Consider the following 12,057-nt stretch of genomic DNA (forward strand, 5'->3'; position numbering starts at 1 on the left):
CTTATTTCTTTCCTGGGATAACTGACTTGCATTAATAGAAGTAATGCTTACTATTACACAGCAGTGTTTGTATATAAAAAAATAAATACAGGCAGTAACATCCAATTCTGATTGGCGTGTTTGAAACGATGTTGAAAAGAATTAACCACACTATGATGTTAGATGCCCTTCTTAGGTTAAAAATCCACAGTTTACCTTGCCGTTTTACTCTTCTGAAAATTTTGAAGACCCGTTAGTTGTGCAGCAAAAGGACCTTTCTTGGCTAATGTGATGATAGTGTCGTGTGCTTTTGGCTTTTCTTCCAGTGCTTCTGTGGGGATGAGCTTTATGTTTTTTATCAGCCTTGGTGATACAAAACATTACTGGTTTTGCCTTTTATGTTGTCTTTGCAGGGGAGAAATGTGAATGAATCCTTGAAATAACTGGCTTATACTTTAAATGAGTCAATTTCAGGAAGGGATCACTGCAGTGGTTACCTAGTGTTTTAATGAAATAAATCTGTATTTACAGTTTGTGGTAATTCAGTCCTTTCATCACTTTGTGAAGCTCCCATGGTGTTCATTGAGTGCAGCTGCTGTCCCTCTGGTTTCAGTAGGTTTGGAGTGCCTCGGGACCCTAGTACGCTCACCGTCCAGATGTAGTGACACTCACACATCCGCTGTGGAGGGGTGCCAGCATGGACATATGATTGTCATCAATTTGTAATGCCCATACCGTGCCAAGAAAAATTGCATCTGTCATATGGTCTTCTTTTGCTTCATGGCTCATGATTGATCCAGAGAAGCTGATGTTTTCATTTACTTTGCCTATAGCCATAACATTCTTAGTGAAGAGCGCAGATTATATAACATGATGCATAACCTTTGACTAGGGTTTAAATTTAGAAATACAGGAGAGTTTGGAAACTTCAGACTGTTTTAGTTATTAAATTGCATAGCTAACATCATTGCTTACTTGAGATGGTCTTGCAGCAGATCACATCTCTAATGCATTAGTAGGATCACATAGAAAGCTGGATATTGCTGAGCCTTCATTATAGCTTTCTTTTGTTATGGATGGGTAAAACAACAAAACTTTTCATAGGCTAAATCCTGTAGTCCACAGAAGCCATTGGCCTTGGAGAGGAAATGCTTGTTCTACAACCGCTGTTGTATTTCTGAAAAATTACAACTGAGTGAATTGTTGAAAGTTCTCGCCTTACCGAAGTTCTTCAGCCACGTGCTGTGTTGTTTGTAGGCCCCTAGTTGTGAAATTCTGGTTTCTTCTATATAATTAAATTATATTCTATAGTAATTTTATATATAGATATATAATTATTCTATAGTATTGCAGTACAGTTTAAAACTGTATACGTTCTCATATGTGCATGGGTAATTGATGCTGTCCACATCCATATCAAGTTAACTATCTTAGCTTTTGCCACAGTATGGCTTTCCTAAGACTTTTTCTAACAATGTGTTTTGTTTTCCTGCATAGTAAGAAATTCTTGATAAGAAAAATATTGCAGGGTGAAAGGACTCTTAAAATTGTGCTTTTATAGACTTTCTAAATCTAGCTCATAATTAAATATGGTGGTTTTCTGGTAATTCTCATAGTGGAGAGAAATGCAGATTACCTCCTTAACAGCCTTTCAAATTAGTTGCTAACACATTAGTGTTATGGTTTGGTTTTTTTAACCTGATTTTTATAGGTGGATATATTGAAGGACTTGGATTTCTGTCTTCTGATGCTGGAGAATCTAATTACTTTTAAGCACATGGAAACATGGGTTTCTTACATTTTTGAAAATGTGATAGCATGGAATTAGTGTTGGACGTGCATTTTTGGATTTTTTTTTGTTACCTCTATGGCTGAACTCTAATCAAATGCGTTTAGGTTTCTGTTTTGTTTTGTTTTTACCTCCATTGTTCTCATTGCTTGTAATACAACGTGGATGGGTACCACTTACGCATTTATCTACAATGTAATAAATAAAACCGATTAACTTAAATTGTTTAATTATATCAATTTACAGTCATAATTCTTTGTTACTCTACAAGAAAATCTAGAAGAATTGTAAAGGATGAGCTGTTAAGATGCTGTCCCAGCCAATCTGAACGTACTGCATAGCTCAGGTGTGTGTAGGATAGAAATTACTGTCACTGCTGAATGGCAATGTAAGAACAACATGCGTTAATGCAAGTTTCTAGGAAGCTGCAGTATGCTTACTAGGAAGACACTAACTGTGTACATGTATGTCAGTTCTGTTTCTTACAGTCAGATTAACTGGGTGGGTTCTGAATTATTAATGCTGCAGATGAAGGGACAAATGGAGTCCAACAGATCTTTTAGCTCAAGTGCCATATCGGTGTAGCTAGAGAGAAGTAGCAAACCTTGCTGTACGTGATCTGATTCTGCAAGGATGCAGCTATAGCTGTATGCTCCTGGGGGTGTATTGTAGTATGTCATTGGTTCCATATGGGTCAGCTCAGCTCCGGGTGACCTTACTAAGACAGTTTGTGATGCTTTGTGGAGGCAGGCTTTTCTTTCTTCCCTGCAGTTGGGTTCTTGGGAGGGTTATTGCACTGAGCTAAGGTCCATGCCATGTATTCGGATCTTGTCCCTGCTGTGATAAACCATAGTGGATGGAAATAGGGAGCCAGTACCAAACCTCACTTAAGTATGCTTAATTTAACTAATTTAATTAAGTTTAAATTTAATTGACCTGACCCCAGCAGAGCCACTGAGCTTAGTCCATGCTGAAGTACTGTTTCTGGAGACGTTGTTGCCTCAGGCATGACACCAGGCCTAAGCTAGCTAAGCTGGCTATATGCTTTGGTGCTATTAATCTACATAGTCATCTATGATGTGTGATGAGAGCATTATACTGTGATACTTACAAGTCATGCTACACTGCAACTGTTTTTATATCACAGGGTTCAAGCTGTGGAATATCTGAATGATGCACTTCTCAGTTCATCTAGGTTTTTTTTTTCCCCTTCCTGTTACCTTGAATAACAGATTATTGCCTGTACTGAAAACAGAGATGGAGAGGTGTCAAAACACAAAGTGAACAGGAGTGGGGAGAGGAGGTGGGGCAAAACCCTTTGGCAAATTATTCTCTCTATATACAGCTTCTGAAGTGTTGAATAAGCTAAATTAGGCACCAGCCAGATGTTGCTTACTTACATCACCCTGTCCAGCTTTGGCATATTGACAGGAATCCTATCTTTACATGGATGAAGTGATCTTGAAACACTTCTTCATTGGGTTAGGTAGGTGCTAGTTCTTTCAGTATTGGTTACAAGAGTGTAGCCAGTTGTAATAAGGATCGATGCTGACTTTATGAATTGTATAAAAAGTAATTTCCATTCTGAGATTTTTCAGTAATTTTTCATGCAATAGTTGTCTTGTTCACATTACTATAATTAACTTCATACTATTTTAAGTAACTTCTCCCCCTGAATTTAAATCCTTTCTGTGGTGAAAGTGTTGTCCTAGATATGATGTGTATGTTGGGAGTTTTAGGTTTTTAGCCTCAATTTAAAAGAAAATGTTGCACTCTTTGTATTACAAGAAAAGGTTCAAAATACGAACTCATTTTTCAGTGTGCTGTGTTGTCTTTCTAAAGCTAAAAAGTATCCCAAAGAGGCTGATTAAAAGGCTGAGTAGCCTTGCCTGGTACTTAGGCTGTTTAGGTGTGAAGTCTTAGCAGCAAGGAGGTGTGTGCTCACTTCAGTGTATCTGACAATTTGGAGGTCATAAGCAAGCCCCATGTTACACAGTCAGGGTCAAGAGAATAAATTCCTGGTGAATTCTGTGTTTTAGTGAACTACCAGAATAATGCTCAAGTCAGACACAGTATGATTGTGAATCTTTGTTATGGGTGAAGTATATGTAGACTGAAAACTTCATATCATGTAAACAGAAAGTCAAAAAGAGTGCGAGATTTCTGCTTGATTTAAAAACAAACCAAACAACCTAAGGGAGTTCTTGCATAACTGATATTAAAAGCATATCAAAGAAACTTAGAAATTTTTCACTTTAAAACACTTTTACTATAAAACATGTCTCTTTTTAAATCATTCATGTTTTGAATTTTTGAATATGAACAAGGTTCATGTTTTGAACATCTAGGAGAGTACATGTGACAAAATGTTTCTGCTGTAATGCACATAGCTTTGAAGAACAGCTGCTGTTGTGAGTCAGGAGCAAGATACACAGCTTTTATTAGACATGTTTTGAGCCATCAAGGATTTTAGCTATCTCTTTTTCCATGCTTACCTGAATTCTGCTTTCAGTTGGACAGGCTAATTTCACTCCAGATATATGTAGATCTTATCTTGTGAAATAATGAAAGCCTTAGAGAGGCATGTATTTTTAATGATTCTTTTTGACACACTTTAACATCCTGTTTCAAGAGGTACTAGCAGGCTACTGTCATATTTGGTTAACGGGCTCTTAGAAGCAGACTTCTGGGAGTCACTTCAATATTTGTCCAAAGAGCTTTTGTTTGAGCAGCTTTCTCAAACTTTGTGAATACGCAGTATGTGGTTTCAAGCAGAGTCTGTCAGAAGTCTCTAACTACTGACGGTTGATGCTGTAACTCTTCCTGAACTAAGATAATCTGTCTCTTTCTTTTTTTCTTTCTTCGCCTCTTGCCAGGAATAGTGAAGTCAAAGGTGAAATTCATTCTCTTGGCAGCTTAAATTCTGGCTTTGCAGCCCTTGAAATAAGATTGTATGTGTATGTAGTATTTAATAGAAACCTCACGAGTATTTTGTTTTGTGTATTGCCAAAACAGCCTTGGTCACAAAGACGCTCAAATAATTTTATTAGAAACAAAAGAGAATTTTGTTGGAAAAATCTATTTTCACTGCCAGAGGAGTGATGGGGTTTTCTCAAGTGTACTTCAGAATAAGAGTTCTCCTACTGTACTGTAAGTGATTGAATTTGGTACACTTTGGGACTAGCTGCAGTACTACACATGGCTTATATTACTGAGCGAGTGGTGTGAAACGTAAGCTGTTAATGTTTTGTCCTGTATATTTGCTCTCCTTTTTCTGATTCTGGGTATTATCCTTTGCAACAGGATCCCAAATTTTTACTAGCTGAATACAATCTATTCTCTTTGTTTCTTTGAAAGCATTCCTTTTAAAGCCAGCTTTTATCCTGCTGTTTGACCTAGAACTTAAAATTGTGGTATATCTAGTATTATGTGGATTAATCATATGTCCTTAATTTTGTTTCTGGAGTTCCAATTGTCTCATCTTTGCATTGTCTTAATGTTGTCTTGCTGATTGAGTGCTCAGTTGCCCTTTTAAGGATGTATTTGTACACTGTTAAATTAACAAGTGATCTGTGTTGATTGGATTGTGACTTGTGGACCATCGGTGATGTGTTATCTACTTCCATTGCAGTGGAGTTGAAAATAGCAATATGTGACAATCCCTTCGCCATGGCAAGTTGATTTATCAGTCTTTCCCTTCTTTCTGAAGAAGTCTGAAGTCCTTTTATTGTATTTCTGACTCACTTGGATTTCTGCTCAGAAATTTCTGTTCAGAAATCCAAGAATTTACAGTTTTCTCTTGGGTATTTTGTGTCTCTTCCAAAGTACATTTAGGCTTCCTTATTAAACATTTAACTTCAGCTATATACAACATTCATCTGAGGCATTTCCGGTGTGCTTGAGTCAGCATTACATTTGGTGATAGCTCCAGAGCTGGAAAGACAGAAAATGCGCAGGACAGTAGACATTGATCTGCCTATTTTATTCAGGGCCAGGACATGAGCAGAAGAGTACAATCTGACCACAGGAAATAGATTTGCTTCTAACCAAAATATGTCTTTGAGAGTTGCAGCTAAACCAGTTTAACATCTCCATTCTGAATTTTGTCAGGTTTTTACTCCTACAGAACTGCATGCATGCCTTAACACCCCCCACCTCCACCCTGTGTGTCTGACTTTTTAGTAACTCATAAGTAGTGTGTTTTCTCTAAGTTGGTTTTGAGCTGTTCTTGAAACATTTCTTAAATTGTTATGCTTAAACTGGTATAGCTTCTTAGCTCTCCACCTTCTCACTCCCACTCCCTTTTTTTCTTTCCATCAATCATGAGAAGAAAGTGGCATGTTAACCTAATTCAGCAAAGCACTGTCTTGTGCTTGAAGTAGAGTTCCTGCTAATTTTTTTTGTTGGAGTGTTAGACTGTGACAATCATGCATACTCTAGAGATACCTCAGTCAATAAGTTCATTTGCCAAGGTCATTTCTGGGTCTAGGAGTGGTTTTGCTTCCGGAAGGCTGCACAGTCTTTTGGCCTTTTCGTGAAGAGTGTTATATTGTGGCCAGTTCATTTACTCTGTGGTGCTTTCACTTTTCATTGATGTAAGGGACCTGCAGAACATATTAATGTGGGTGGTGGTTTTGCAGCAAAAAGGTTTATTCATAAAAAATGAAAAGTATCTGTCACAAGGCTTTAAATATGGTATTGCTTGGAAGGTGGATGTGAATGCTTGCTGTGTGTGATGTGGCTCAGGCTGATGATCGTAGCCAGACAAAATGGTAAAATACTCCTATTACTTTTGAAAGTAATTGAAGAAAAGCTTGTTGGTATAAGCTATTGCTGGGTGGAAAACTTACTCTGTTGGTCCACCTTGCAGTGATGTGTTCCCAGACATTTCTGACCACGAGTTCCTTCTGTGTTGTCACTAGAAGCGTCCAGCAGGCTCTCCAAAGCCACTTCGCAGGTACAACAACTTTCTGAAAGAGTCTTCCTGTGATGGAAGTATTGAAAATGTACTTCTAGCTTCTGTAGTTTTACTGGGAAAGAGCACATTCTTTTGCACACCTGTTGGGTCAGTCATACTTTTTAACTTTGCAGAAAAGGAACAGCTGCTCTCTAGGTTAAGAGTCAAATCTATGGACCTTGTTCCCTTTCCCACCCGCTTGGTTCCCTACAACACTGGAAAAGTAGTTACAATATTGTTAAGGTTTAACCATTTCTTTTTATTAATTCACATATGTGCTTATACTTAAGAACTTCTCAGCCTTGTAGGTCACAGGTGGCAATTTTACTGTATAAAACAGAGTGGTCAGTACGTATTAATGGGATTGGACTTTCTTTCCTGTTAGGTTTGGTATTCACCCTGTGGCTGGCCGTATGCCTGGTCAGCTGAACGTACTCCTAGCAGAAGCTGGTGTTCCCTATGATATTGTACTGGAAATGGATGAGATCAACGAAGATTTCCCAGGTTAGCGTGCGAGCTATAGGTTTCCAGTAGATTGGATTTGATCTTGTCAATTTTTATTTGATTCTGTTTTTACATCATGCAAGGATTTTAAAAATAGAAGATTTCAGTGAGGCCATTCAGTTTCTCTTTGTGCCTGTTGTGATACCACTGTAGAGGAGCAGAGGTCTTTCTCTTGCAATCTGAGTGCTGTCCCAGCTGATGGCAAATGAGCGCAGAGGAATATGAGAAATAGTCTGACTCGGAAGCAGAAAACTGAGAAGCAGAGAGTACAGACAGGTAAAGCAAAGCAAAATACTGAATGCAGGAGTACAGAAAAGAGTAGATATTGAAGGGAGGTTAAATAGGCCTGTGAAACTTGTTTCTTCCAGAACCGAAAGAACAGGTTTTTTTTAATTGCTTGTAGCTGTGAAATAAATGACAAATGCTGTGTCTTTTATCACTGTTACTGCTCCATACAGGAAAACTACTGTTACTTCTTTAGGTCAGGTGGTGTGGATGACTTGACCCTGTCATGTCTGGCAAACCAGTATAGCATTGTACAGACAGCCTCTTGCTTTCTTATATCTTTATTTAAAAATCAGACAGTTGCTGATAAAAGTTTTTTCAAAAGAATATTCAAAGGAAAAGACAGGCACAAAGAAATTTGAAAGTGATGATAGTATGCGTGTATGAAACCACATTTAAATATCAAAGGATTTAACTTTTGTGTAGCAAAGTGGTCTAACGAGTCCCTTTGAATGGGATTGTAGATGCTTGCAGTTTGCTGGAGGTAGTTGGTAGCACACTTGGACTCTCACGTATAACTTGCCTGTTAAGTTTGTAAAATATTTGTGAATGAAGTCCCCATAAATGTTTGTAGAGTGCTTACCATAAGGGGTTCTTCTGCCTCCAAAGATCAGATTTAACACAAAAAATGTATGTCAGTCTCAATGTTCAGGTTTCAGATAATTTTTCATCATTTTTATTTTCCTTGTCTTGCTGCAGAAACTGACTTGGTCCTTGTAATTGGTGCAAATGATACAGTTAATTCAGCAGCTCAGGAAGATCCGAACTCTATCATAGCTGGAATGCCAGTTCTTGAGGTCTGGAAGTCCAAACAGGTGAGATTAATAGAGTTGCGTTAGCACCTACCTTAGCTAGCATGCTTTTAAAAACATGATTTATAGGATAAGCTATCAAGATTATTCTTCTCTTCTGGTTTCCATGAGAAGCTTTTCTGCAAGGTGTCCAACAAAACAGTCAGTACTTTGCAAATGGGATGCGCTGTTCATGATTTTATAATCATCAGCAAGTGCTTTAGTGAGACTAATGATGACTGCAGTAGAAAAGACCAATGAAAGTGCTTCTACTAAAAAATGTGATTAGAATAAATTATGTTCTGCTGATGTCTGCAGCCCTGTAGCATTTCTGTACCAATACCTGCTTTTTTAAGTTTATATGAAGTTTGATTGACAGCTTTAATATTGAGGTGGAAACACAAAAATGAATAATATGCTTAAATGGAAAAAAAAAAACCAAACAAACAATGAGTGGCTGGGTTGAGTAGAGAGCTTAGTCTGTCCAGATTGAACTAACAGTTTAGTTACCTCACCAGTTTTGCTCTTTGAAAGCAACATTGTCTGATCTAAAGTACATATACTTGAGTTTCCTTGATGTGAAATCTTTGGTCTCTTGCTCTGAACCCAATCATAGCCTCAGTTCTTCTGTACTGACTTCATTCAAGTACTCAGTCACAGGCCCATACATTTATCAGTGTTCGTGTGTAGCTATGTGTTGCAGTTTGAGAAATAAACATGTACATGGTTAAAGGTGGTAAAGCTTCACACAGTTTCTCTGCTGAAGGTGCCGTGGTTAAACAGTTTGACATTTAATAGCTAAAACTGGCTGAAATTTATTTTAGGATTTTTTTTTTTTTAATCCTATGTATGAAGTAATACAGAATAATAGTCTGGAGAAGTACCAGAGAGCATTGCACCAAGTATTGATGTGAACGTTCATCTCAATTGTGCTGCTGTCAGGGAATTGGGTTCTTAAAATAGTTCAAAAATAAACAAGCCTCAAAAACCTCCTATATTATAATCATCAGTACCCATCTTGCTTTGACTTTATTACATGGAATAAAGTAAAAGCATATGCATGTGTAGTGAGTGTCCACAGTCTCTTCATCTGACATGTAATGTTGTGTTTAACAATAAAATGTTTCTGAAACTGGTCTGGGTATCAGTTTGTCTGCTATATTAAAATTTGAAATGCAGTTTTGTAGCAGTGAGCACCCTGTTTTGGCCAGGGATCTCTCTCTTCCTCTCCCCTTGTTTGTGGAGGTTGGTTTTGTGTTGTCTTTGTTTGTGGGGGTGGTGGTGGTTGGTTTTGGCTGTTTCAAACGTGAGCTTTTTATGTGCAGGTCATTGTAATGAAGAGATCTTTGGGAGTTGGTTATGCAGCGGTGGACAATCCAATCTTCTACAAACCCAATACTGCCATGTTGTTGGGAGATGCTAAGAAGACTTGTGATGCCCTGCAGGCCAAAGTCAGGGAATCATATCAAGGCTAAATACTGATTTATATTCCACTCATGATTGCGACTACAGTTTTGTCACAGAGGTCATGGAAAACAAGAGTTAGAAGAATCTCTTACTGTCATAATGCAGCTGGCATTTGGAGAAGACTGCATTGACTCCTAGGAGATGTAGTTTAGTCAGGGAATGTAGAAAGGATGGGCACGTTAGCCCTTCAGACTAAATCCCCCATGAGGCAATGCATTAAAGAACGAAAACATGCTTTTTAAGGTTAACATTGAGCTGTTTTAGCAGCAGGAACTAATAACTCATGGTCATCTTTAAGTAGTTATTGGCTTCCTCCTCCTAACTGTCTGTACGTCTTGTCATGGAAATTCACTAAAAAATACTGTGCCAGAATTGTATTCTGTCTTATCATCAAATCTGTTCTTTGGCCAGTATGGACAAAACAACTATTTATTTCATCAAAACTTAAAGCAAAATTACAAACAGATGCAAGCAGATGCAAATAGATGCTTACATGATTTGAGATTCTAAAAATAATGTTCTGTTAAATCTCTATAGAAAAATTGAACTGTTTCTTTTGTGGATTGTATGGATGCTGTGAATCAGGAACATTTTAGGAAAGTTACTTCTCTTTAAAATACAGTTCCACTTCTTTGTAGTGCCCACTTACATTATATAAAGTGAAACACAGGATTTCAGGGACCTGCCAAGTGATCTTCAAGCCTGACAAGGAAATGTACACTTACTTGCACTGCTTAACTGTTTTAAGCAGCTGCTAAATTCTCCATCTTTTCCAGTCATTGCTTTTTTAAGTGTCAGAGGAAAAATATGGTCCAGTTCTGCACAGGCAGAACATCTTGCATACCTGATCTGTTCACAGAGTTTGGACCACAGTGTTTCAGTTTATGTTCATTTAGACTTTTGACTGTATTTGCTACTTTAAAATTTAGTGATGCTTTCTTAATTAACATTCTTGTGATGCTGGAAAAGGCACTTTTGAACATATTTAAGATGCTGGAGTTTATTAGAATTTTTCTAAATAAATAAGCTATTGTTTGGACAGCACAGAAACATACTAAACTTAAAATCCATTTTTTTGATTATTTGACCTCTCCCTGATCTAATTAAAAGCACTGTTAAATTCCCATAATAAGTTCAGCAAAGAATTAAATTAAATTATGACATCGATTGCTGTTTTGGTTTTATTATGTTAAGTGTACTTGAGTGGAACTCAAATATTTGCCTAATGAAATGAATTTATCATGTTTCCATAATGATGTGGCAACTGTCCATGGTGACGAAGGCTGAATAGAAATAGCTGTATTTGTGTTAGAAAGCATTCATATCTGGGGAAGACAAACTATTATGAAGTAAGTCTTGAAATTAATGCATCTTGATTGATAGCACATTTTTTTTACACCTTGTATGAGACCTCGTATAAAATATAGTATTTCTACTTAGCTACCTCTGTTTTTTTGTGAAGATCACTTAAAACACAGACTTTGAACAGGTAATGCATTAAGAAGTGTAACAATATATGAAAAAAGCTACCCTTTTTGCAAATCTTTTCTATAACTTGAAATAAAAATTATCATGTAAGCACTAATATGTTGTACACTGCAGGAAAAGACTTGTAGTTAAATTTTAATTTAAAACATTGTGGCAGCTATATTTGAATGTAGCATGTATGGCCTCTTGATTTCATTGTATTCAACTTTTCTTTTAGGTCTGTGAAAAATAGGAGGTAAATGGGAGAAGGGGAAAGACAAGGAAATGATCCTCTCTCTCTCTTCCTCCCAGCTAAGCAAAAAAGGAATTTGAAGGGATTTAACATCCTAAAGTATTAATTTTTGTCTTGTCAAACTTGAAGTATCTAACTGCAGTATGCAACATGTCTCTGCTTATAAGTAGCTAATATAAGACTTAGCTTTTCCTTTGTATTTGGAAAAAAACTCATACTGTTATGTTGGATTGGAGGTACCAGTGTTATCTTTAAAACTGTGCTTTACCATGGAACACCAGGTAATTGTTGAAGTGCTAATAAAAAGTCGACTATTTTTCTTTATTCATCACTGTCTCTTTTCTCTCTGTCTCTTTTCTCTCCTGTTGTGTTCCCTGAGTAGGTAAGTAGTCTGAGATTCTTTCTGGGAGTTAGAAGATCAAAATGCCACCAAAGGATGTTGAGATTGAAGAATGTAGTGAAGAGGAATCATAGTGAAATATGCATATTTCTTATATTTTTTAATTTGAATGGTTCTTTAAAATATTTGTTCTAGGTATGACTGATGTCACCTGACCATAGCAAC

General features: G+C 37.1%; 1 protein-coding gene across 1 annotated transcript in view; it reads left to right on the forward strand.

Moving 5' to 3' along the window:
- Positions 1–11,820, forward strand: part of NNT (nicotinamide nucleotide transhydrogenase) — a 44,090-nt gene extending 32,270 nt beyond the window's left edge. Inside the window, exons 19-21 of the mRNA XM_009324541.1 lie at positions 7,111–7,229; positions 8,214–8,329; positions 9,631–11,820. Coding sequence (XP_009322816.1) covers positions 7,111–7,229; positions 8,214–8,329; positions 9,631–9,780 — 385 coding nt within the window. The 3' untranslated portion in view covers positions 9,781–11,820. The remainder of the gene's footprint in view (positions 1–7,110; positions 7,230–8,213; positions 8,330–9,630) is intronic.
- The last annotated feature ends 237 nt before the right edge of the window (positions 11,821–12,057 follow it).

Source organism: Pygoscelis adeliae, unplaced genomic scaffold, assembly GCF_000699105.1.
Source record: "Pygoscelis adeliae isolate BGI_AS28 unplaced genomic scaffold, ASM69910v1 Scaffold320, whole genome shotgun sequence".
Lineage (NCBI taxonomy): Eukaryota > Metazoa > Chordata > Aves > Sphenisciformes > Spheniscidae > Pygoscelis > Pygoscelis adeliae.